We start from the raw sequence: 27,302 nt of genomic DNA on the forward strand, positions 1-27,302 counted from the left end.
GATTAACAATTGCTGTAACGGTGGAGGACTCAAGATTTTCAGGGGGAGAATATCTGGTTTTTAAACCTTCCCAACCTGTTCCCTTGTTGACCAGTGGGACTCTAGCAGGTGCATTGTTAGATCAGCAGAAATTAGCCCTTATTGTTCCCCACAAGCATCTTTCCTTCCATCCATAGCACCCTAGCGAACACCCTCCTGCAGTGGGCTTGCTCATGCCTACAATTAAGCCCAACGTTGGGTTTGCACAGACTTGCCATCTTTAGGCACTACCAGACTTCCTTGAATGTGGCCCCTGTGAACTGGACTGCGAGGAATACCCTGCTGGCCTAGGAAAATTCAGTGCATTGGGGAAACTGGAGAATCCAATATCTCATTTAAGACTGAACTCCAACTATGATCCTATAATGAGACCAGGGCTTACATCTGCTCCCTTGTACGGGAACAGGTGAGCAAGCCTTGAGCTGAACTGGGATACGCTGTAGATGACGGTTCTGTGTGGCTGATAGCAGAACCCGTGACAATAAACCATGTTGCCCCTGTCTTTATGGAACAACTTAATGGAATTCACGAAGTGGGGTGGCTATACCCAAATTGTGTAATTTTACTGTTAAGCTACAAAACAATAACCTTTTCTACTAGCAAGGTATCTACAACCAATATGGGTCATATCCTTTCCCTATGGGATGGCTACAGAGCTGTGGGAAATATGGTTAGCCCTATTGACCCTATAACTGGACAGGACGTAGTTCATGGGCACAGCTCTATGCCCCCACTACCTTCTGTGACTCGTTACCTCCTACTCCTAGTAACTGGAGGACGGTTAAAGCCAGATACAGAATAGAACATGCTCCCCAGTGGTGTTATCCTTTAGCCATTCTTATGCTAGGTAGAGCTACTACAGTTACTGAAGAACATGTGTCAGCTTTAGCCAATCACACAGTCCAAGCACTTAACGTTTCCAAAATAGCTAGATCCTTGGTAAATAAAGAAACTACAGAGCTTAGAACAGTAGTTTTACAAAATAAAATGGCCTTCAATAACTCCACTGCAGCACAGGGCAGGCCCTGTGCCTTAATTAATGTACAGTGCTCTGTATATATCCCTGATCATTCACACAATGCTTCACAACGTTTGAATCTTATGCAAGAGCACATACATAATATTGATCAGTTATCAGTAGAAGCCCTGTCTGAATGGTTTAATTCCCTTTCTTGGCCGTGGCGGCATCTCTGTGACTGTTGTTGTGGAATATGGATACAATGTCAGTCCTATGGTCATTGAAGCCTGCTGAGTAGGGGTGGATTGGGGTGGCCTGGGCTCCCCCTCCACGCAGATCATAAGTTACTGCATGTGGTCACCTACAGTGACTGGGACAGTCATTAAAGCCATCAGATCTCCTCAGCTGTGGAAAGAATGTACAGATGGTGTCATACACAAAGCATTAAAACTCCCCTCCCTTGATCACTGTTGATAACAAACCTCCAGACCCCTGTGTCAGTGTCACAAGACCCTGCTGAAACCCTGTTCTCACACCTTATGGAATGTCTTTGTCTAAACCCTTATAAGCTGTCCCTTGCACTCCCTGCCATTTTGCAGAGCATCGACTTCCATTTTCTGGATGGCTGCCACCGGGAAAGATCTCTTGTAAATCCCAATAAAATCCATGACCAACTCTTTGCCTAGCACATTCTTTGTTCTTGGGACTGTGCCAACCCGAGTGGAGCAGGGACTCTGAGGTCCCATCAGACCATTGATTCTGGAACACCTTCACTGATACTGCTTCCTTCTTTGGGGCACAAATCTCAGGAGCTGCAATCCTGACCTTCTGCAGACCGAGCTGGGAGGAGCTGAACTGTACTCTGCTATGCCACAGAAAGGAGCCGCCCTAAAAAGGGCTGGTCCTCCACCTGCGCCAGACTCTCTCCCTTGTTCCGTCTGTCCTGGCCATAAAGCATCTTTATTTTCACTAAATTCTAAGGAAAATGTAACATTCCCTTCCATCATGAAAGTAGACAACTCCCGGGAGAATTAGAGGTACATGTGACTTTGTCACCAGGAGAAATAAAATATTTTCCTAGCACATTCAAATGTTGCAAATACTTTAAATATTGTTCAAGTTCATCAGTAATTCAAAGTTATGGTGGTTAATAGGTCCACTGCTACTTCTTGTTAGTTAATATATTAATAATACATGTGTTCCTATATTACAAAATATAAATACATTGATAAATGTATTTCAATATGATTCCTTTCCTTTATAATCCAATGCACTTTACTGAATGAATTCAACAACATTATTGTGAAATGTCTGGCTTTTCCATACTCCCCAAGGGGCCCACAGCCCCCCTCTCAAAATAAATAAGTTAAAATTAAATTATGTTAAATCCCTTGCCTGAGATAAAAATGAAGAAGTGTGTAAAAGAGGAAAGCCCACCGTGCTTGACTTATCCACAGGGAGAGTGGTTTTTTGTTCATTCTGTCACTAAATAGTTGTTGATGTGGATATAGCCAAAAGACATCTTGTGATTTATTTTGGTAAAACATAAAAAGCTCAAATCTGTCCCCATTGCATCCTCAGCACATGTTGCAGGTAGAATAATGGCTCTCCAACGATGTCCGTGACCCCATCCCCGGAACCCGTGACTGTGTCACCTTACACAGAAAAGGGATTCTGCCCAGGCAGCTGATTTAAGGATCCTGAGATGGGAAGATTATCCTGGATGAGCCTGGAGGACTCAGTGTAATTACAAGGGCCCTTGGAAGTGAAAGAGGGAGGGAGGAGAGGCGGAGAGAGGTGGGAAGATACAGTGAAGTAGGCTCCGAAGGAGCCCTCCACCGAGGAAGAGGCCACCTCTAGAAGCTCTAGACGGAAAAGCCAGGGTAGGGATGTCCCCTAGAGCCTCCGAAGGAAAGCAACCCTGCCTGGCGCTGGTTTTAGCCCAGGAAGACTCATTTCAGACTTCTGACCCCCTGAATTGCAAAAGAGAAATGCATGTTGTTTTAAGCCGCTATATTTGTGGTCACTTGTTAGAAAAGCCATAGGAAACGAATACACCCTTGGAACCCCAGAATTGTTGTGCTTGGCAAAGACTAGGAAGAAGGCAGCGTGGAGGGTTTGCTTACACCCTTGTCGTCTGAGAAACAATATTTCTCCTGTCTTCCACTCAATAATACCATCGAGAGGAGGAGAGATGTGTTGGCTTAATAATACAAGTGGCTTACCGTACCAAAGCAGTGGGTGGTTTACCGAGATCTTCAGCTTCATTATCTCATTTGATTCTTACGACAATCTTGGGCGCTCAGGAAGACGGGAATGCTTATCCTTCATTCAAGGGTGGGACCCCCGAGAAACAGAGCCAGGCCTGGAACCCGAGGCAGCACGTCCCCAGTGGGTGGTGCGTTCCCTCTGTCACCTGGCCTTGCTTCCTGAGGGATGGAGTGGACAGACAGACACCTGGGGTCCTGCTGAATGTTCTCGGGTGCTGGCTGAGGGATGGGGGCAGGCACCTAACCTCTCAAAGGTTCACTTTCCTCCTGCACAATCAAGATAAACATAGAGATAGCTTGAGATGACACCTGGAGCATTAATTAGACAGTAGGTGCTATGTATTTGTATTTAGGCATGGGATTAGTTACTATCATGGATTCATTAGATCCCCCTAGTAACAAAAGGAACTGATTCAAGTCCAAGATAGGGGATGGAAAACACCGTGCATCTGAAAGCAGGCGGTGACACTTAAAGCAGTATCAAACTTTTGACACTGACTCTCAGTAACCACATATCTTACACCCCTCCCAGTACGCAGGGATATGTAAAAGGAACAAAAGTTCACTGAACAACTCCTAGCCTTGAGTGGTGCTTACTCCCACTGCCTCCACTGTGCTCTACTGGTACTCTGCTCTGTCCTGTTCCATCCATCCCATCCCATCCCATCTCATCCCATCCCATCTCATCCCATCCCATCCCGTCTCATCCCATCCCATTCCATCCTATATTGATAGCATCAACCTATTAAAAATAGTGAAAGTTTTCTAACTACTCTTTTATTTAGGGAAATATGGTGATGGACTTGGCAACTGAACAGGGTGGAGATGGTGGGGAGAGGAGAGACTTCCCTCCGGGGTAGGAGGGAGCTGATAACTGGGCAGAAGCTGTGTCCTGATGATAAAGAGCAGGAACCAGGGCTCTGGATGGCCATGACCAAAGAACATTCAGGAAAACTAATGTCCTGAGTTCAATGTTTACTATCTCCCCTCGGGTCTATCCTGGGCTCTAACTTACCCCCTGCTCCACCTCCAGTTGCCCCTAAAGCTTTTCTCAGAGTCCTCAAGCACTGCAGTGCTCACTGGAGACAGTTGGAGAAAGGAAGGAAAGAAGCAGCACAGGGCTGGGTGAAGGCAAGGCCAGGGCAGGGGAAGCCAGCCCTGGAGCCCAAGCAGCAGGGGAGAAGAGCTGTCCTCAGGCGGACCCCCTCCCCCAAATGGGGGGCAGGAGTGGAAGGCAGAGGGGGGGCGTATCCCACGACCTTGTAGACAGGAGTCCAGGGAGTAGCTCTCGGATTTCTTATAGGAATATTTTGCATTTTGAGCAGGATTTTTAAAATCTAGCTAAAAGCCACAAAAAGTCCACTGAATTAATTTTAGCAATAGCCCAATAAATGTGAAAAGCTTTAAAAATGACCACTGACTAAGTAGCACTCCTGCTCCTTTGGTTTACTTTGCACATCAGGAAGACATTCTTTATATCCTACAAATGAGCAATGACTGGCCTGGAAATGGACCTGCAAAAGAAATCAAGGCCTGGAGACTTTAAAAAGTAACCATACTCACCTGCGGCCCTGTGTTCTGTCATGCTGGGTGGCAGGCCACGTGGTGGAATTCTGACAGGTGAGTGGTAGGTGACTTTCCAGGTTCTGCAGAATTCCTGAGCTCAGAACAATTACCTGGTGAGGTGTGGGTGAGTCCCAAGCTAGTCCTAGCCACACAATGTTTCCTTTGAAAACTCTTCTAGTTATACATTGAACATTCAAATGCAACCAGTATGACATGGGACATCCCCAAACAGTAACAGTTAAAGTGTATTGGCAGAGACAAGAGTGTATTAATTACCGTGCGGTCGGCAGAATAACAGCCCCCAAAGATGTCCACATTCTATCCCCAAGAACTGGGAATATGCTGGTTCCATTGCAAAGGAGTACGAACGTTGCTGATGGGGTGTCCCAGTGATGGGAGAGAGTCTCCTAGATTATCTGGGGGATATAATCTCAAGGGTCCTGGAAAGTAGGAGGGAGAAGTGGAGAAGGTCAGAGGGACAAGATGTGAAAAGGACTCATCTCATCTTCGCTACTTTGAAAAAGAGGACGTTGGGCTAAGCCAAGGACTGCAGGTGGCCTCTGCGTGCTGGGAAAGACGAGGAAGTAGCTTCTACCCAGAACCTAACAGAGGGAGGGCAGCCCAGCCGATGCTCTGATTTTACCCCAGTGAGACCTGTGTTGGACATCTGACCTGCAGACATGTAAGAGAACACGTTTGCACTGTTTAAGCTGTTAAATCTGTGGCAGCAGCAATAGAAACTGATACACATTAGTTCAGAAGATGGTCCCAGCCCTTCTCCCTCTGGAGATGACAAAGCAAAGCCAGCATGGAGCCCAGACTCTCTCTCAAGGGGTCCCTCCCTCCCCGTACACACGTGGCCTTTACAACATGCAATGCTCCACATGTGTTTGATGAATCAAGAAATTAAAATGGTGTGCATTTGTAAGTACTCACACACACAACCACGACTCTCATACATTTCACAAGGTTCCGGGAACCCCCATCCAGTAGCTATCTATTACTGTATAAAAAAATGACTCCAAAATTTAGTGACTTAATAATAATTATCTATAAAACCAGAAGGAAAAACAGAGGATAAAGACTGAGATGGTATAACTTAGGGATGCCTAGAGTGGATAATGATGGTGATTAAATGTACAAATATAAAAACGTTTCTGCATGAGGAAGAAAAATGAATGTCAACATTTCAAGATGTTGAAAATGGATGGTATACAGGAAAAAGTACAATCAATGCAAGCCAGGGTCTATAGTCAACAGTAACATTGTAATATGCTTCCACTCAATGTGACAAAGGCATTATGCCAAAACTAAATGTCAACAAGCCAGGGGGTGTGGGTGGGGGCAGCACTGGGGAGAGGGATGGATTCTTTGCTGAAGAAAAGGAAATGTCCTCAAATGGATTAAGGCAGCGAAGGTATATCTATTTCCTTAGGTTGGATCATATTATGTGCAAATAAAACTGTTTAAAGATGATCAGAGAGAAGCAAGTGCTAGAGAAAATGCAGAGAAAGAGATGTACCTATTCACTGTCAGTAGGGAAGCTGAGGGGTGCAGCCGCTTGGAGGGCAGTATGGTGATTCCACAGGAGGCTGGGGTGGGGTTGCCACATGATCTTGAAACCCCGTTGTTCAGAATACACCTGGAGGAACTGAGAGTGGAGACATGAATGGACATTTGCACACTGGTGTTTATGGCAGCTGTGATCACGATTCAAAAATGGATAGAGGTGGCCTAAGGGTACAACGACTGAGGAATGGAAGGGGGAACTGTAGTGTATACATACAACAGTCTACCGAATAGCACGAAGAAATGAAGTTGTGAGGCATGCAACTAGGCGAATGAACCTTAAGGACTGTATGTTGAATGAAATGGCAGAAATAAAAAGAAAAATATCATGCCTCACTCATATGGACTAACTATAATGTACAAACTCAGGGAAGTCAAGAGCACGGGTTATCAGGCTGGGGCCTATTGTAAAGGGTATTGTAAAGGGTATAGATTGTAAGCTCTTACAGTAGTCATGTATATTCAGGAGTTGTAACTGTCATTTCTAAATTTTGAGATACTGAGTTGTCTGTATATAACTTAGTCATTCCCAGAAGCTTCGGGTATTTATGTGACACCAGAGACTCAGAGTTAGAGCTTTGAAACTATGAAAGTCAGCAGTACCCCTTAAAGGAACTGTTTAGAAAGTTGAAAAAGTGATCCGACTTCGAGGAGAGATATGAATGAAGCTGATCTGTTTAGGACTAAGGTAAATCAGAATACAGGGTAAAGGATGATATGGTCTATATTTTAAAATTTCAACTTCTGTGTGAGACCAAAGGGAGAGATGTTTACTTGGTGCAAGGTTTATATTTTGGGTAGCACATTATCTAATTTAACTTGTATGGTCAGTTTAGTTGAGTACCATAAGTACATGGAATCTTGAATAGGGAATGAGACTTTATTGGTTTGTCCAGGTTAGTGTTACACCCCGATATATCCCAGAGTAATTTAGGCAGTGAATAAAAAAGTATTTGCAAAGTTCCCTTGGGGTACTGGGGAGAAAGGAAGAAATATTAAACTTCTCCATTCTGAGAATTCCTGACATTCTCACAAGCAGTGGGGAAAATCAATTCAATAGTCTGAATCCTCAATCGTGGGGCTCACCCCTATGAAACTTATTCCTGCAAAGGAGAAGCTAAGCCTATGTATAATTATGCTTAAGAGTCACCCCCAGAGAACCTGTTTTGTTGTTCAGATGTGGTCTTTCTCTCTAAGCCAACTTGGCAGGTGAACTCCCCCATGTGGGACATGACTCCCAGGGGTGTAAATCCCCCTGGCCATGTGGGACAGGACTCCTGGGATTTGCCAGGACCAAGTATCATGGGGTTGAGGAAGCCTTCTTGATCAAAAGGGGGAAGAGAGAAATGAGACAAAATAAAGCCTTTCAAACAGAGTTGAGAGGTTATCCTGGTGGTTATTCTCATGCATTATATAGACATCCCTTTTTAGTTAATGGTGCATTGGAGTGGCTGGAGCGAAATACCTGGAACTGTGGAGCTGTGTTCCAGTAGCCTTGGTTCTTGAAGATGACTGTATAATGCTACAGCTTTCACAATGTGACCGTGTGATTGCGAAAACCTTGCATCTGATGCTCCTTTTATCCAGAGTATGGACAGATGAGTAAAATAATAAGGATAATAAATAATAATAGAGGGGGATAAAGGGCAGAAAGTTGGGTAGATTGAAATACTAGTGGTCAATGAGAGGAAAGAGTAAGGAGTGTGGGATGTATGAGATTTTTCTCTTTTCTTTTTTATTTCTTTTTATAGAGACATGCAAATATTATAAAAATGATCATGGTGATGAATACACAACTATGTTTTGGAAAAAAAGATGATTGTCATTTATCAGCTCTCAGAGTTTCTTCGGGTCAGGAATTCAGACAAGGTCCAGTAGGGAGGGACAGCTTGTCTCATTCCACCAGGGCTGGGGCCTCAGTGGGAAGGCTTGAAGCTTGGAAGCTGGAAACAAATGAAGACTTATTTTTTGTTTGTTTGTTTGTTTTTTACAGCTAAACTGCACCTTCGCTTGGCCAAGGGGGGTTTATAGACTGGATTATTAGTCAGCTTTTCACTCCCTCCCAGCATCATGATAACACATCCACACCTTAGCCAGGTAATTTTGCAGGGTCTCCCACTGTGGTGGGCTGTGCTTGTCTCCCCCTCAACTCAGGGCTCAGTCTTGGACTTGTGTTGGCTCACGGGTGCCCACGGAGGTGAAGAATGCAGATGCCCTCATCCATAGCTGTTCTCCTTTGTTCTCTGTTCATGGTCTCAGAGCTGGATTCGGTTATTATACTGTAGAAACAACACCTGTTCAACAGCTAGTCTCCTAGAATGCAAGCCCAGTGAAGATAGGTCTCATCTTTTTCACATTCATAGATATTGCATTTAGCACCCTGCTTAGGAAATAGTAGGTGCTAAATAAACATTCAGAAGAATGAATAAATAAGCAAGGGAACAGATGTATACATGGATGAATAAATGAATGAATGGTGTATCAGTCACAATTCTCACCAGACAAAGAGATGCATTCAAATATCAGCTGCTATAGGTATATAATGAGATGTATTGCCAGGAATTGGCTTATATGATTGGAGATGAATTAGGCACATCTGCCCTTTCAGGCCTTCAGGAAGGGCAGGGTAGCACTCTCAGTAACTAGCTGAAGCTTCAGTCCACAGGGGGATTTATTTTCTTCCTCAGAGAAGCCTTGGTTTTGCTCTTAAGGCCTTTCAAATGACTAATTCAGGTCTACCCAAATCATCTAGGCTAATTTTCCTTATCTAAAGTAAACGGATTATAGACATTAAACACTTCTCCAGAGTAAAACCTAGATTAGTTGTTTCAATAACTAGGAACTATAACCACCACAAAACTGACCAGCACAAAAGTGATGATTATCCAAACTTTGATAATTCCAGTGATAGGGAAAATTCACCACTTTGAACACCAGACTTTCCGATGTTGGATAGCTCCCATTATCAGTCATCTTCATTGTCTTAAATCAAAGTCATATCTCTTAGCTTTATCACAAATCAGTCATGGATACCACTTGATGGTCCTTCAAATATTTTTGTAGATAGAAATAAAACTCCTCTTTAATTTTCTGCTTTCTAGATTAAATATTCTTAGGGTTTTTTTTTTAACAGTTGTGCATGAGGTATGATTTCCAGAACATCTCCATCCAGGGCACCTTCTACGGAAGTGTCCTGATTGATCAGACTGCCCAGAATTAGCACAAAAACCTAAGATGTGGTAAGCTAGTATGAGGCATGGCAGGACCATTTATTCTCCAAATCTGGACACTAATCTCTTTGAGTCCTGGTAATACTGGGTGTCCTGAAGATACACATTAGACACCCACCTCAAATCTTAGGTATGTGTTCACTGTGCGTGGGAGGGAATATATAACTGTTTCTATGGTGACCACATACAATAATGGTTCATTAACCTTGTGGTCTAGCACATTTGCGTATATTTTAAACATCCTCCAAATTCAGCTCTTCTCCACGTTTGATGGAGATCCATGCCGTAAGGTGGGGTTGTCAATGGAAATAACAGAAAAGGTAAAAGAAAATACAAAATAAAGCAAAAGTTAGCCTTGTGTTGAGAATCTGCTCCTGAATAGAAAGGAACGAGGAATGGTGAATGATTATAGGTTTGGCCAAGTGTGACATAAAACATGCCATTGAATGTAAGTTGGAAAATGTCTGGAAGGATGCACTCCAAATTGTTAAGAGGTGACATACACCAAACCTTTTCCCCATCCAACACAGACCACATTCCTCAACTTCTCCTATTGTTAAGTTCAGTCATGGGACAATGCTCAAGCCAATGGATTTTTAGTGACGTGATATGTGACTATCCCATACCTTTTAGTCAGGGCTGTGTCTCCTCCACTCTCTTCCATTCTGCTGGCTGGTAGGCAGGGGTTGGAGCAACCTTGGAAGTCATGTGCTGAAGACATCAGAGCCACCACCAGCCTGGTCTCTATCAACTTGGAATACCCTTTTCCCAGGGCCATTATGAGAAAGAGACATAAACACCTGCATCACTGAATCACTACTGGGTCTCTTGAGACAGCACTGACCAACTCCTACTATTATAGATGGTCATCTCTGAAGGGAGGATTTTGGAGCAGTAGGCAGTGGATATAGAAGAAACTTACACTTATTTACTTTATCCTTTTTATAATGCTCAATGTGTTATTATTATTATTATTATTATTATTATTATTATTAGAGAAGTTGGGGGGCAATGTGTCTTTACATGGGCAAGTTTTACTTTTGGAATTTAAAATAGTCAACCCTGGAAAAAAACCTCAATGTATAAATTGCTGTGGGTTCAGTTCCAGGCTGGGAATTATTTAGTGTAGAGCTAGATCATTTCAGCCCACAGAGAACCCACAGTCCGTGAGACCTACAGTTCCAGTTGGGTGTATGGGGCTGGGGCTCATTTTCTAGATCATTCCTCCTTGTCCTTACTGCTCCAGCTCAGGCCCGGTAAAGCAATGAGGCTGTGACTTGGATTATGGTGGCAGCTGCTCTTGCCTTTGAAGGGGACAGATACATTGCTTTTCTGAAGCTGGGAGGCAGGGCTACTTAAGAAAAGTTGGAGAATGAAGTCGCCCTTTTATTTTCCCCAGAAGCTTTTGAGGTCTTCTTCCCATCTCCGTTTCAGCTTCTCCCCCTTCTGCCTGCTGTGCTTAAATCTCTCACTAGCCCCAAAGCCCTTATCCCCTGTCACCTGGAGGCTCATGAAGTCACATGGTCCAAAATGACCCTTTACTCATTCCCAATGCCACACACCACAAACATAGAAATTCAATTTCCTTAACAAATCAAATCAGGTGTCCCCAAATCAGGAAGATAGCTACATCATACCAAAGTGTGAACTATCAACCAACAGCTTCCCCCTTTTTCCCCTTCCAGGTGTATTTACTAAGAGACGCACCTCGGATGGATGGGGCTCAGTCAACGTGAGGGAGGCAGTTCTGGGCACAGAAATGCTGTGGAGATATCTGGCCCCTTCTCTTTATTATTCCAGTTGTGGATCCTCCCAGGGAAGGAGGAATCATTCGTCAGGATGATCAGGCCTGGAAAATCAGTTAAACTCTGCATTATTACTGTGTCTTAAAGATCAGGAGCCTTGGGTTGGTCTCATCTTGTCATGCCCAAAGCTGTGCATAGTGGGTCCCCTGGAGCATTTTCTATTGCTTTGAGCAGAGGACACTGGCCCAGCAGCTTCTGGAGGCCAGGAAGACTCATGTAGGTCCCTCAACCGATCATGTTCTCCAACCAGGGTTTACCAAGGAGCCTTGTGCTGAGAGGGGACCTGCCACTTTGCCCACCTATTGACAAGGCAGGACTTGTTGGCCACATGGACCTTGTTTCATAGGTATGTGCTCCCAGGCCTGATCCAGAATCCCAAATCCTGCAGGGACCCTCACAACCTTGGGAGGAGAGAGTAGATGAGAAGGTTGGTGGCTTCTTCAATAGAGAAGGGCAATGCTGATCTGGTTCCTCAGTCTTCTCTCCTTCCTGAACTTCTGTTTCTTCTCCAAGCTCCTCTTTCCCAGCTTCTCTCTGGGGCGAGAGGCCTGAGTCGCTGCCCATTCTGGAGGGTTTGCACGAGGCTGAGCCTTTTTGCTCGTGACAGAGGACCTCAGAAGGATCTGGCTTGGCCTTGAAAAAAGACTGCTAATTATACCCAGCTCTGTAAAAGACTTACAGTGGGAGCTGCAGTTGCCTGAGTGACAGTAGACTGAATTATGAGCCCCGGAAAAAACATGCTCTTTGTCTCATTCCTATGGGTGTTAATCCATTATAAATAGGACATTTTGAAGACGTTATTTTTAGTTAAGGTGTGGCCAAATGAAACAGAATGGGTCTTACTGCTATTACTGGAGCCTCATAGAGAGAAAGTCACATGGAGAAGCCCAGAGTAGGGAGTCAGTGGTACCCTGGAGAAGAAAGGAGAGAACTTCACTATGTGATGGGAAAGCCAAAGAGGCCAAGGATTGCTGGCCAGCCAGAATGCTACCAACCCCAGGGAGAAGCGAGCGTTCCAGCCATCAAAACCATGAGGTCACCCACTCCTGTTGTTCAAGCCAATCCACTGTGTGGTATCTGTCCTAGCAGATGGGAAGCTAAGACAATGCCGGTGATCACATAAACAGCTAAATGTGTCAGATGAGTGCTGCGGTGAGTCTTGGTTGACTCTGTTCCCGCACCTCTCACCAGCCTTGGCAGCTTGCTCACACAGTGCAGTTTTCACTCCTGACTTGAAAGTCTCTGCAAGGAATAGCATATTTAAAAAGGCTGAAGTCCTGGGCTGTACTCACAGAAGACAAATCTGCAGTCACCGTCTGCACCGGGTTGGACAGTGCTCCCCCAAATTCATGCCCACGCAGACCTCAGAAGTGACCTTATTTGGAAATAGGGCCCTCGCGGATGTAATTAGTTAAGATGAAGTCATACTGGACTGGAGTGAGAGGTAATCCAGTGATTTATAATTCAATCACGAATCAGAGAGAACAGAGACACTCACATACAGGGAGAAGGCCATGTGAAGACCGAGGCAGAAGTCAGAGTGAGGGCGGGCCGCGGTGGCTCAGCGGGCAAAGTGCTTGCCTGCTATGCCGGAGGACCTCGGTTCGATTCCCGGCCCCAGCCCATGTAACAAAAACGGAGAAACAGAATACAATAAAACAAGAAAATGTTTAAAAATGTTTCCCTTCCTTCCTTCTATCCTTCCTTCCTTCTCTCTGTCTTTCCTTTAAAAAAAAAAAAAAAAAAAAAAAAAAAAGTCAGAGTGAACCGTCCACAAGCCAAGGGACACCCAAGGAGCTGGAGGAGGCGAGAAAGGGTCCTCTCCCAGAGCCTTCAGAGAGGGTGCAGTTCTGCCGACATCCTGATTTCAGACTAGTAGTCTCCAGAATCATGAGAGAATAAATCTGTATTGTTTTAAGCCACTCATTGTGTGACAATTTGCTATAGCAGCCCTAGGAAACTAAGATACAGTGCTTGCAAATATCACTGCGCAATGTGTGGCTAAAAAAAAAAAACATACCTTTCATTTCAATGCAGTTAACATTTACTGAACACCTACCAATATACCAGTATAATATGAGGGGAAACTTTACAGGAGAGACCTTTGTCCATTCATTAATTTATTAAATACTCATTGCACCTACCACGTACCAAACACTGTGCCAGAGAGCTATGGTCCCTGCCCATAGAAATTAGAATTCACTGGGGAAGTCATTTGTCTGATGAACACTCATTGGGCACGTATTATGTGTCAGGAAATGTTATAGGTGGTAGGGATAAGATACAGAACAACACAGACAGAAAATCTTGCCCTCATGAGCTTACAATCTGGTGGAAAGCACAGACAATACCCAAGATAAATGAGTAAAGTATATGTGTTACATAAGTGCTAAGAAAAATAAAAGTAGTTGGATTCATTTCCTATGGAGGCTGTAGCAAATTACCGTAAACCTGTGGCTTAAAACAACACAAATTTATTGCCTTTAAATTCTGGAGGACAGAAGTCCATACGCATCAGCAGAATCTGTCTCCTTGCCTTTTCCAGCTTCCAGACACTACCCACATTCCTTGGCCTATGGCACCTTCCTTCATCTTCAAAGCCAGCAGTATAGTAGCACCTTCCAATTTCTCTCTCTCTCTCTCCAGCCCCTGCTTCCATCATCACATCTCCTTCTCTGATTCTAATCCTCATGCCTTTCCCCTCTTATAAGCAAAGGGTAAGAGAGGGAACAAAGAGCTGCGGGAAACAATTCTTCAACGGTCTCGCTCACATTTCTACACGTTTTGGAGTAGAGGCACTGCCTGCTTTTGTTCAGGGTTCTCTTTTCAAGGCCATGTGCACCAGAGCCAGCCATGGAAGAAAGAGTTGATAGCTCCCTTCCAGAGCAGAGGGCAGACTGTCCAGTATAATAAAGATAACGCCTCCCTCTGGAGTAATGGGCTAATACGCACACTGCCATATACAAGACTTGGGTTCTCTAAGCTCAAAGTTCCTCTTCTGTAACGCCATCCACTGGCCCTCACATGGCCAGGTAGGACCTGGAGCCTGGCCAACCAGCACGTGAAAATGCAGTGCTCTGGCTACTGCTCTTGCTGTGGATAAAATCCTTTGCGTATCGTGTCTTCGGCCAGCATCCATGAAACTGTGGCAGAATAACCTGCTGGCTCACAGGTAGGAGGAAAAGCTTCGTCCCTGAACTTGATAGGACCCAGTGCCCACTGGGCTTCGGAGGCCAGAGTAAGGAATTATATTGGCCTCTGAGAAGATGGAGTCTTTGGAGGGTTTCCTCCCAAAGGCCTGGCATGATCTGACCTGGGTTTTATAAAATTCTCCAGAACTGCATTATTGAGAATAGATTAGAAGGACAAAAGGCAGGAAGGAGGGAGATGAATTGGGAGGTTCCAACAGTAATCCAAGGGCAAAGCAATCATGGCTAGAGCAGGGCTGTAGCAATGGAGTTGGTGAGAAGTGGTGAGATTCTGGATCTTTTGAAGGTGGAAGTGACACTATCAGGGGCATAAGAGAAAGAGACGCATCCTTGAGGCATTCTTTAGCCTGAGCAGATGGAGGCCTGGAATAGCTGATGAGTATGATGGAGAAGAATGCAGGAGGGGCAGGGGGACAGCAGGCGTCCACTGGGAGGGACAAATTGGATTCTACAGCTGGGCAACTAAGAGAAGATAGTGAGGGAATAATTGATGTGAATTTGTTATTCAGGACTGAGTTCTGGGCTGGAGTTATACATTTGAGGCTCACTAGCCTACCTGTGATATTCAAAGCCATGAGAAAGAGGAGATACTGGTAAAGAAGTGAAAACATCCAAGGATGAGCCCTGAGAATTCCCATATTTAGAGGTTAGGGAGATGCGAAGGAACCACAAAAGGGACGGAGAGGCCAGAAAGGTGGTAGAAAAACCAGGTGAACCAGGTGTCCTCCCTGGTGCCAGGAGAAAAAAGGCTTTCCAAGAGGGGAGTGATCAATTATTCCTTCCCTTGTGAACACACCTTTACGGGTACATTGGTAAGTGTAAAGTCAGAGGCATGTCACTGATCTCTCTGCCTGTGTCAGGGATCCTGCTGGGATCTGGAAACAGAAAGGGCCCCAGCCAGGGCCCAGAATAATGAAACAGCTCTGCACATTTGTTTGGGGCATTGCGGAGCCCAGGGTGTGCAACCCAAGAGGCTGCACACTACGGCACGCACGCCAGAAGCAGTCTGCTTGCAAACCCGGTGAAGGCTCAGCTGGCTTTACAAAAAGCCAACAGGATGGGTTGGGCCAGGGACTCGGCCAGAGCCCACTAACCACATGGCCCTGTGGGGCCGCAGATCAGCCCGGGTGCTCTGACAATCCCACGGACCCCAAGTCTGCGGGCCAAGCCCTCCGCGCGCTGCTGCAGTGCGGTCCAGCCCCGCCGGGCTCCGCGGCGGGCCGGGGTGGACTTGCGTGGAGGGCGTGCGTGCGTGTGCGTGTGTGTGTGTGTGTGTGTGTGTGTGTGAAGGGGGGTGGGGGAGAGAAAGGGGCCGGGCATCCCCGAGGAGTGCGGCTTTATCTCTACTGCACTTCTATTATTTTTTTGTAAATAGAAAAGGGTGCCTTGGAAGCTCCCTGGTATTTTGCCGCACCTTGCGTGCGGTCCAAACTTCAGTTCGCTCGCGGAGCGGGAACAAGCCCCAGGGCTAAGAAGGCTCCTAGCCTGCGGGGAGAATTTTTATGTCTGGAGGAAGCGCTCAAGTCACTTTGGGAAAAGGAGGCCGAAAGTTAAACCGCGGGGGGAGGGGAGGGCCGCGGGTCGCCGGCGAGTCCCGACGCTCCCGGGCAGACCCCGGAGCCAGACGCAGGGAAGCGGACAAAAGCCCGGTTCCTCGACCGCCCCGAACCCGGGGGGCCCGGCTGCGCACCCCCTCCCTGCGCGGCCCGGCGGGGACGGCGACGCGGCGCGGACTACAAGTCCCAGGAAGCCCAGAGGCGGGCGCGGGGCGGAGCCTGGCCCAATTCCCCGGGATCCGGCGCGCTGGGAAGCGCCGGGGAGGACGCAGCGGCGGCGGCCGGAGGGAGGGACGGGGGGGCGGGCGGCGGGCGGCGAGCGCGCGGGCGGCGGGGCGGGGCGGGGGGCGGGGCCGACGTGGGCCGGGGCCCTGCGTGCCAGGGAGGGGGCCGGCCGGGCAGGCGGCGGGCGGCGGGCGGCGCTCCGAGCGGGCTCCGCGGCTTGCACGGCGCCTGCGGCTCGGTCCGGGGCTCGGCGGGCGGCGCACGGTGGGCTCGGCGCGGAGGCCCCGGCGCGCGGGGCGGCAGCGCACGCAGCGCGCGGATTCCCGCCGCGGCAGGGCGCCCGGAGCGGCGCGGCACTGCCCCGGGGGCCGGCCCTCGGCCCCTGCGCTCGGAGCGCGGCGGCTGCCTGGGCTTTAATGGCTGCTCGGCCGGGCAGCGCCTAGGGCTGGAAGGCGGCTGCGGAGGAGGAAGGCGTCCGCGCGAGCCTCCTCCCGGCCGGCCGCGCCCGCCGCGGCGCGCTCCATGGGGACGCGCTCCCCCCGGGCGGCCCGCTGACCTCGGGCGCCGGGGCCCGCTCGCTCGCCGGCTGCGCGTCCCGGCCATGAACTGAGCCCGAGGGCCGGCTCCGCGCGCCTGCTCCGCCCGCGCCTTTCTTCTCGTGCCTCGTCCGCCCGCCGCCGGCGGGCCCGGCTCCCCGGGGGCTGCGGCGTCCCGGGCTCGGCGGCCCGCGGGCCCCGGGGCGCGGGGCAGCGGCGGCGGCGGGGGGCGCGCGGCTCCGGGCGCGGCGCCTGCACCATGAACTACCAGCAGCAGCTGGCCAACTCGGCTGCCATCCGGGCCGAGATCCAGCGCTTCGAGTCGGTCCACCCCAACATCTACTCCATCTACGAGCTGCTGGAGCGCGTGGAGGAGCCGGTGCTGCAGAACCAGATCCGGGAGCACGTCATCGCCATCGAAGGTGAGGGCCGGCCGCCGGCGGGCTGCTGGAGGGCGCGGAGGAGCGGGCGGCTCCGGCGCGGCGGGGGTGTGCGCGCGCGTGTGTGTGCGTGCGTGTGTACACACGCGCCGGGGCGCTCGGCTTCCCCACCGAGCGATCGCGGCGCCGCGGGCTCTGCCAGGGAAGGTGGATCGCCAACGTTAATTTGATCATGGACAATAGAGTTCCTCCTTTGAGAAAGTGGCTTGGTGCCGCCGCGTCCTGGGCCGCCGGGAGTGGGGGGAGGCGCGGGGACCCGATGCCTGGGAGGCAGCTGGAGGGCTTGGCGCCCCCCGGCCGGTGACAGGTTATCTATCAGCCAGAGCCATGCGTCTTGCCGGAGGTTGGAGACCTGCTTTGACAAGTGTTGCTGTTGGGTCCGAGGCCCTGGGTGTCCGTGAGGGTGCTCTCTTCGGGTCTTGGCCGAATTCAGGGCTAGAGCCGGCAGTTGAACTTGGCCGACTTGCTGCCGGGGTTTCCAGTGCTGTCGCCTGCCCCTGTGCCCTGAGACAGTGCTTTCTACCAGAAGTCCTGGGCTGGATTAGCAGAAAAATCCTCCCAGGAGGGCAGGGCCACCCGAGCCAGAGGGGCTCAGTTCCAAGTGCCTGGCACTGGGAGGCCATTGGAGTGGAGGCTGCTGTGGGACGTATACCCCCATACCTTGTGCCAGATCACCCGCCTCCCTGCTGCGCTGGGGCCCTGCCAGAGCGGGCCAGCCGCGTTCCATCCTTCCCGGTTGCTCCATGTTCTCTCTGGAGCACCAGTGGCTCTGGTTTTCTGCTACTTGGCTTTTGGATTGTCTCCTTGGTTTGTCCCTTTGGTCCTGCCAGTACTTACCTGGGGAAGGCAAAAGGGAATGTGCAGTCATACCCCAGCCACAGTCGAGGGGCAGTCTGTCCATCTCAAGGCTGTTGGCCAGTGATGGGTCTGTGGGGTGGGATCGTCCCTAATGCAGAATGGTCCTCCCCAAAGGGCAGGGGTGGCCCAGTTGAGGAACTGAGGCCATTCCAAGGCCTGGCTGGAGTGTGCCTGAAAGCCTGGCTGCAGGTGTGGCCCAGCTCCCCTCCATCTGCATGGGAGAAGGCACCGACCCTCAGGAAGGCTTGGCTTTGGCGCTAGGTGGTCTTCCCTAACTACCCCAAAGTGCTGGCTTGAAACGCCACTGGTTAGGTGGAGAAGGTGGGTGCTATGTTGCTGATTCATTTGGCATCTGGCAGCCCCGTGGACTTCTACGATGTCCTGGCCAGGCCGGCTGATGAGTGGACTCCAAAGAGAGGGGATTTGCTTCTTCCCCGGAGACTCTGAGCTGTTCTCATGTAGGGCCTGGCTCTCTGCACCTCGGTACCATCTTCCTGTACCTGACTGCCCCATTGGCCACTGAGGGGTCTTCCAGATTGCTCAAGAGGCACGTTGTCCAGTGGGCCTTGGACATGTCTTGAGACCCCAGAACCTGTGCTCGTCTCCTGATACCTGCTCATTCAGAGAGCTGCCACTCTGTTGCCATCAAAGTGAAAGGTGCTTGGTACTTATTTTGGTTGTCTGTTTTCAGCTCTGGCTGCGTCCGCAGAAGTCTGATGAAACGGGTTGAAAGCCGGTGCCAGGCGTTGAATGTATCAGGCTGAGAGCGCCTTGTCACCTAGCCGAGTGTGATTCATGACGCCTCGTTCTTGTTGCCCATTCTTGAAGCTCGGCTCTGGAGTCTCAGCACTTCCAGCAAAGCTGTTTGACTTTCTAGCAAGAGGATGTGGTTGCATTTCTCTTTCATTGTCTTATATTTGTGTGGTTCCTAGATGGTGGTTTTTTAAAAGCTTGGTGCTTGCCTCTCCTATGTGAGTGTTCAGACCCTCTTCTGGAAAACCTTGTCATTTGTAAATAAGACTCAGTGAGTGGACTTGTCCTGTTGGGGCTTTGATGATGCTATTCTTTTTCTTTTTAGAAAGAAGTAATGTCTGTATTGTGTCAGAACTGCAGCTCATTTAATGAGACTGAAGAACTGCCTAAATGTGCTTCTGTTCTTTGTATTATTATCAATAATGCCAGTACCTTTCATTTGTGTAGAACTTTAGCAAAAATGCTCTTGTATCCGTGGCCTCATTGTGTGACTGCACAGACCCTGTGAGAGAGGGTGGGTCAGCTTTATTATCCTCACTTTAAAAGAGGAGGAGAGGTCACTGAAGGATAGGGACCTCTTGAGTAATTGGCTGAGGTCATTCGAAGTCTGGCCTGAATGAAGGAATAATTTAAGTAGAGCCCAGGTCTGCAGCCTTCCAAAGCGTTGCTTCTTCGGGATCTTAAGCCTTTGTATAAAAAAAATTCAGTTCATTTGTTATAAAACAACGTTCTTCCCCCATTCCTCGCCCATTTTATGGTATGCTGGTGATTTATAGCTACTTAGTTGATGTGTTGGAAATTGAGGGTTTTGCTCAATTGAGGAAGGGCATTTTTGGGTGAGAGAAGAAACAAGCAGAACAATTGCACCCAGTTATGTAGGATGTGGATTATTCGCAAATACTGACTCAGAGGGCATTGCCGTGGTGTATGGAGGCTGCAGGAGCATTGGAATAACCCAGGTAGGGTAAGTGAGTATGTGCCCAGAATAGCATAGCAATTGATACGTTTCACCCTAAAGACATACCCAAATCCACCCCTATCTGTAAACCTTGAGGGCTTGGATGTTACAGTGGCAAAATAGAAATCTTTCTGAATCTAAAATTATAACCATTTCTAGTTATGAAAGCACATCATAACATATCACCAAATGATAACTTATTTAAAAACCGCTTGTAAATGCCACCAGATGAAGAACTGTCCTCATTTTAGATGATATCAAACTAGTCTTTTTTGTTGTTGTTCGTGGTTACAAAGCCTTTTTTTTTTGGCATGGGCAGGCACCAGGAATCGCACCCAGGTCTCTGGCATGGAGAACCGGGTCTCTGCCTGCTGATCCACCGTGGCCCACCCGCACAGCTTTGTGATGATGATAATGTAAGCACTTTCTAACATTATGAAATATTTTTGAGGATGTAATTTTTCATGGCAGTGTAATATTCCAGCATTTGGTTGTGCGATAATTTGTTTAAAACTTTCCCATTTTCTAGTATCTTCGGGAGTTTTTGCTGTTGGAGTGAGGTGTGGCCTTGTCAAAAGGAGGGAGATTTTGGCTGATGTTCATTCCAGAAGGAGTCAGAGTGAATATGGATCAGAAAAATCTCCTAATGGATTGACTGGATTTAATTTATTTTAGTTTAAAGAGTTTGCTGAGCTTCTCAAGTGAAAGTAGGTCTGTGATCCTCTTTGCAGTCATGGAAAATGTGATTTTGCTCTCAGTCCTGTTTGAAATATTCGCTAATCAGAAAAAACCTTTTGTTTTCAGTTTTTTTTTGTTTAAATAAACTTAGAAAGCTGTCGCAACCCTCCCTTCTCCCCTGTCTTGGTGTTCAAGGAAGTATCGTCAACTGTTGTCAGATTTGACTGGTCATGTTTCTGGGGTGACCCCTGGGGCATGGCATGCTGTGTCACGTGACCGTGTGTCCCCAGTGTTCCCTGGAGCCTCCCCTGTCCCCACACCCAGAAACCAAGCCTGGAACCCACCCGCCTTCCCGACTGAACAGCTTGTCAGGATTTTCCCCGTCCCCGTTCTCCTTTAAATGAAAAGTCCGCTGGGGGTTGATAGGGTTGAGGTAAATGAGTCAGCTGCCTTTCTTGTTAAATAAAGCTTGTTCTTTTAAGGATAAAGCCTCTATTAGCAATTGCACGTTGTAATTCAGCTTGCCAGGAGCAGAGGTGTGATGTGAATGATAACCCAGCTCATTCAGCCCGGCGCCTGCCACTCCCCGCCGCGGGGATGCTGGGCCTGTCTCGGAGGGTGAACTTCCCTCTCTGACCCCACCGGTGAACCTGTGGCTTCCTTTAGGGGCCAGGCTCTCTGCTGGAGGCATCTGCCTAGTACCCCTGTGTGTGGGTGGGTGGGGGGCGGGGTCCAGGGCTCCCTGTTTGTGTCTGTGCCCTTTGGGGGACCTGAGAAGATGCCTTGAGTTTCCCTTCTCGTGTGCCTCTGAACCCCACAGTGGAGGGGAGGGCACCCCTTCCTGGATATAATTCAGCTGCTTTGTTGAGCATCTTTGCCAGGCAGTGTGCTCAGCACCCACTGTGTGTCCTCTCATTGCAGCCTTGAGCTGCCGTCCCGCACACAGGAAGGGGTAGGGAAGTTGCCCAGAGACATGAGCGCAGACTCTGTGCTGGCCTCATCAGGTAGAACTGATCCCCTGGTTATCCCTCCTTCCCATGGGCTCTGTGTGGGAGCTGTCCTGAGCTGGTGTTATCGCATATGTGTCCTCTGCCCGAGATGAGAAGGATTTGAGAACACTGCAAATAACCCAAAGTATCAGGCTCTCTGCGAAGTTGTTTACCTCCACGAAACTTTCTGGAGGTTGTTTTCACATGGAAGTCTGCTTAGTCTGGTCGTTGCACGCATGTGCAGTTAGGGAGGCAGATTTCTTTCTTCTGCCGTGGGTGAGCATACTTTTCCTTTTGTTACTATTGACCCTGTAAATAATAGTTCAAGTTTAAAGGTTGCGGGTATGGCGCCTTTGAATTGTTGATTCAGATGCAACACTGTCTTCCTTATAAAAATAGTTCTCAATTGTCTGTTAGTTGCTTGCAGGTCAGATCCCATACCTCTCCTTAGTGTCTGGGCCCCTCCAAGGTCCAGTCTCAGGCCCCCGTCTTTGCATGTACCACTTTCCCTTCTCTGAAATGCCCTTTTCTCTGGGGTCCATCTCAGAGCTGGTGCCTCGTGGCGCTCTCCTGCTTGTCCTGGATGGAATTATAGCACGCCTGTCTGTGCCCTCCCTGTCCCCCCACCACCCCAGCTCTCTCTGGCTCATCTGCTCTCTCCTCTCCACCCTCGTGGGCTAGGAGCTCTTTGAAGGCAGAAATCATTGGGATCCTCGGTGCTTGGAGGGTCCTGGGGGATTGTTGGTTGGCTTTGGTCAGTTTGCCAGAGAGGCTAACATTTTCTCAGGAACTGAGGCCCTTTTGCTCCTTAGTGGCCACACAAACAGTGTGTGTCCCCTGGGAAGACATTCTGTAACATGTCACAAAACAGCACACACATTAGGTCCGAATGCCTTTTGGATGGACTGTCTCAGCTTGGATGTGAATTAAATGCCACGCAGTGTTTGGAGCAGAGATGAAATTTTCTTGGGTATAGGCAGGAGAAGAAAAAGATCTGCCTGCCGCATTTCAGAGGGCTTTTCAACTCCATTGTTTGCGAAAGGTTGGTGTTCTCTATGCTGGGAGAGAGTGGCCCTTGGACACAGGAGCAGTGCCATCTGTAGGGACAAATGTAGGTGGGGCCGTGCCATAATAAACTACTTTCGGTTGAACCCTTAGGGCAGCAGTTTTCAAACTGGATCACCTTGCATCCGAGTCACCCCGAAGTTTGTGGACTCAGCTGGCCTCCACCTCCAGAGTTTCTTCTTAAGTGGGTCTGGGCTGCGCCCCAGGCAGGTGCATTTCTAACAAGTTTCCGGGCACTGCTGTGGCCGCTGGTCCTGAGGACCCGAGAGCCGCTGGTGGAGAGGGACAGCAACTCAGGCTGCGCAGCGTCTTCTGGGCCCTCATTCTTCCATGCTCATTTCTTCCGTGTGGTTGTCATGACCAGGGGAGAGGGATGAGAGCTTCCTAGCTGCATGCCCTGCGGTTCCCACGTGAAGACACTAGGGCCGGGGCTCAGGAGTGGTTCGGGGCCCCATGTTTTAAGTCCGGGTTCCCCCTGGTTTCAAAGCCTCCCTCCATGGCACCGTCTGGCAAGGAAGCGCACTCCCTGGAAGGTGCTGGGTTTCCTGGAGTGGCCAATAGAGGATGGACGTTGCTGAGAGGATCCTGCAGGGAGGTTGGCCAGCCTGCGTCCCATTTCCTTCTAATTCCTTGTCTGTGGCTTGGTGGGTTTTCTCTCCGCTCTTTTGGAGAATATTGCTTTCTAATATGGTCTCCTGTATGTTTAGGTGGAGTTCTGTGATAATTTGGCAGATGATGCGATTGCTGCCATCTCTAAGCTAAAAGAGCGTGCCTATAAAGAGGGAGCTATATGTTATTAGTGGCTTAAAAGAGCTGTCGGAGCAGCCCGAAGGAAGTGAGTCAGAAGGGAGATGCAGCCATCGCAGCTGCAGGAACCTTCAAAACAAAACCTGTGGCCCTGTTCCTGCCACCGCTGTTTTGTTGTTGCTCAAATCAGACTTTTAAATTTTGTTCACACTGAAAATCCCTTGTTTTGCAGCCTTCGTTTTCCTGGTATGTACCCTGCAGGTGTTTAGGGTTTGGGAGATTTGCTCTTGCTTGTGTTAACTGCCGATTTGGTCATCTCTCCTGTTTCTCAACATTCAAACAAATCTGCCTCCCCAGCTGTCCCCCCCCCCCCCCAACTCTAGAACGCTTGAGTCTGCAGCCCAAGGGATTGACTGGGGCAGAGCGGATCAGGCTCAGCTATTTATAAAACCCAGGGTTTGGGGTTCTCATCTGGTGCTTAGCTACATAATTCCTTCCCTTTGTTAAGTACCTTTCTATGAGAAACAAAATGCGCTCTACAGATGTTGATTCCTGATCTTCGCAGCATCTGTTATTTTTGTGCGGGGTAGGAGTGCCAGGCTTTGTGTGCTGTGGGGAGCCCTGTCCTTCTGCGAGGGGGCCTGGGGGCGACTTTTGTTCCCGCTTGTGGAAAGCCTGTGTGCAGGGTGACTTGCCCGAGGCGCAGCTGTGACCCCCCCCCCCCCCGTGGACAGGACTGGACTGCAGTTTGGATCCGGTGCCTCCCCTCCACCTCCCAGGGCTCCCCACTCATGTTCCCCCAAGGCCAGAACTCTTGGGCATCTGGGGGCTGAGAGGGAAGGAAGGAGTCCAGATATCTCCTCTGGCAGCAAGGTTTAGTTCGTGGATGCTTTGAATCTCCAGCCAAATAGCCTATTAGTGTGCGAGTTCGGGACATTTTCCATAAAGCACAGAGTAAATATAGGTTGAGTGTGGGGACCAGTGCCCGAGGGGGCTGTCGGTCCTCCCATATTGTTTCTTCCACTGACGCTGGGAACTCACCACCCGCCCGGAGCAGGTGGCCGCGCTGGGCTCTCCGGGAACAGATTGGTGTTTTTGTTTAACCGGGGGCTCATTTGCAGATTTCACACTTCTGCTGTTTGATGGGATTGTCTTTTTTTGGGCTGCAGTGTTGGAGTGTTTCTACAGTGTTTCTCCACAAGCAACTGTCTACTCTTTAAAACCGTTCATGCCGTCTGGTTGCCGTTAGCATCGTGCTTAGAAGGTTTTTTTTTTCTTTTAATTTTTTTGCCTTTTTTTTTTTTAAAGTGTGGGAAACACTTTTCATGATTCTGGAAGAAGAATTCCAAATAATTACCAGCCATGTTCACGAACCATTTATGTTTGGTCTTAGCAGTGTCAACATTCAGCAGACTCTAGCAAATAGAACCAAGTTGTTTTCCAGCTTAGGGCACTGGCCAGGCTGAGGCTACTGTTTCCATTTTCTTAGATAATCTCCTTAAAGGGAGAACTGTATCTTTTGGAAGTGAGTTTGGTTTTAATTCACATTTCAGTTGTAGTTGATATGGATGTACTGACAGCATGGAGGATACTTGAAAAGGAGTTAAAAGAAATATTTTATGAATGCCCTCAACAAAATGCCAACAAAACCCACCGTTGTTTCCTGAGACAGTTTTTTTCTTGTTTGTAAACGTGAGCCATTGGGCCTGTCCTCAGTCTTAGGGCACAAGGTGGGTTGCCTTTGCTGAGAGGCGGTATTTGTTGATAACTCATTGCCAGTTTTTTACGTGAAAATGAGATAGACTGAGATAGATTGCCCTGCACTTCCATGCTGTTTGTGTTTTTAGCTGCCTGTTATGTGGTGGGGAATCGAGTGTATTTTCCAGGGTGTGTGCTTCCGGGAGCCCCCCTGTGCTGCTGCCTACCTTTGTTTTGAAAGGTCTGGGATGCTGCTGGGTGGTGACAGCATGGCTCCAGTTAGACATTCAGGCTGGAAAACATGGGCTTTTTTTGTTTGTTTGTTTGGCATGGGCAGGCTCTGGGAATCAAACCCGGGTCTCCTGCATGGCATGCGAGAACTCTGCCACTGAGCCACCGCTGTCTACCCATGGTTATTATTTCTTTTAAAGCATCATTTTATGCTCCCACAAACCCTGGGCAGCCCAAGTAGCCATGTGTTATTTGCAGTTTGAATTTGACATTGATGGACTTGACACACTTCAAACTCCTTAACTTTTTCGAACTGTCTTTTTGCAGTACAAATCCATCCAGAAAGATGCCAAGTCACAAGGGTCTCCTTAATGGAGTTTTCACAGACTGGCCACGCACGTCTGGGTTACCGGCCCCAGACGGAGAAACCGGAGCCTGTCCCCGCTTTTTGCACCCCCTGCGCACTCCTCACTCCCGGGAAAGCAAGCGCCCCGTCCACGTCTAACTTCTCCAAGTCGTTTTTGTCTGATTTGAACTTTATATGCATGGCATCACACATGCACAGTAGGTGTTCTTTTGCATCTCTGTCTTTCATTCATCGTTGTTTGTGAGGTGCATCTACGTTGCAGGAGATTGAAAATCACTGCTTGGATTTCTCGCCTGGTCCCCTGTTGATGGGCGCTGGAGTAGCCGTGTGTTTGGGACTGTTAGGAGATGCTGCTGTGCAGGTGTTCACGCACACCTGTCTGTACCCAGGTGTCCTCTCCTCTACTGGCCACGTGCCCAGGCAGCTGTGTCCTCTGCCCCATACCTCCCCTGTGGCTTAGCTCCTCAGGAGACCGCTCCATCTGGAGGGACTGCTCGTTGCTATTCAGGGTTCATTTTATGTCACTTACAATGGCGATGTAACTGCTGGCTCCCTATTTGATTATTAATTCTTTCCGTTGTATGTCATAAACAAATACCGAAATGGCCATTACAGCTCAGGCACCGTCTTGGATGTTAGACTTTTAAACCCTAGCATTTTCTACAGGCTGGTTCCTTGGTACTTGAAAAGTGCAGCTTTATCAACGAAGCTGTGTGAGTGTGAGGCTTACCCTGAAAGTGCTTCCCTGCTCCAAATGTGGATAGTACCGTCCCCCAGATGGGGCTGGCATCCACCCCCTGGGCCCTGGCCCCCAGTGCTCCCTGCAGACATTAGCTCTCAGTGGGGTGCTCTTTCTTTCAGAGCCCAGACCTGCCCTACCTTCTGTGCTGAGTTTTAAATAATGGTTGGCTCCGGATTGGTATTTGAAAGGCAACTTACTTTCTCTTCCTGCCCTAAACAGTTTTGTGGCCTTGATTGTTACAAAGTAGCAGTTTTCATTTTCTGTCATTTGTATCAATGATGCTGAAGACACAAAAGGAAAAAAAAAGCTAAGTGCTGCCAGCTCTCCCTTATTCTCAAGGGGTTATTTCCTTTGTTCCTTCTGATGTGTCCTGGGAGCAGTCCAGCCCTACTCCACAAAGCCCAGGGCTAAATAAGGCCAGCCCAGGGGCACTTACAGGACGGGGACAGGGACTGGGGGAAGTGAGTGTGTGTGCCTGCGTGCATGTGTGCCTGCGTGCGTGTCTCTCCAGTCATTTACCAAGGCAAATATTTATTTTGAGAGATGGTGGTGGGAGGGCCGGATTTCTCCTCATTTTTTTTAGTTGGAAAGCGCTGATGTGATGATCCTCAGAAGGGCTTGTATCAAGCACCTGCAGTGGGCAGAGCACGGTTTTTGAAGCTGGAGGAGACCAGCTGTGGGGGACATTAGATCTCCCAGGGCACTTCAGACCTAGCCGAGGAGGCCACGCAAAAGCAGATGATGGGGCAGCTGAGGCACCGTGGGAGAGGGGTGGCGGGGTGTGTGCACGTGGGTATGCCTTTGAGGTCCAGC

At 48.8% G+C, this 27,302-nt stretch overlaps 1 protein-coding gene across 2 annotated transcripts in view; it reads left to right on the forward strand.

The window, feature by feature from the left end:
* The first annotated feature begins 17,195 nt into the window (after positions 1-17,195).
* Positions 17,196-27,302, forward strand: part of AGAP1 (ArfGAP with GTPase domain, ankyrin repeat and PH domain 1) — a 636,823-nt gene continuing 626,716 nt past the window's right edge. For both annotated transcript variants that reach the window (XM_077155532.1, XM_077155533.1), the window contains exon 1: positions 17,196-17,385. In XM_077155532.1, coding sequence (XP_077011647.1) covers positions 17,223-17,385 — 163 coding nt within the window. In that variant the 5' untranslated portion in view covers positions 17,196-17,222. The remainder of the gene's footprint in view (positions 17,386-27,302) is intronic.

This window comes from Tamandua tetradactyla, chromosome 3 (assembly GCF_023851605.1).
Source record: "Tamandua tetradactyla isolate mTamTet1 chromosome 3, mTamTet1.pri, whole genome shotgun sequence".
In the NCBI taxonomy this organism is placed as follows: domain Eukaryota; kingdom Metazoa; phylum Chordata; class Mammalia; order Pilosa; family Myrmecophagidae; genus Tamandua; species Tamandua tetradactyla.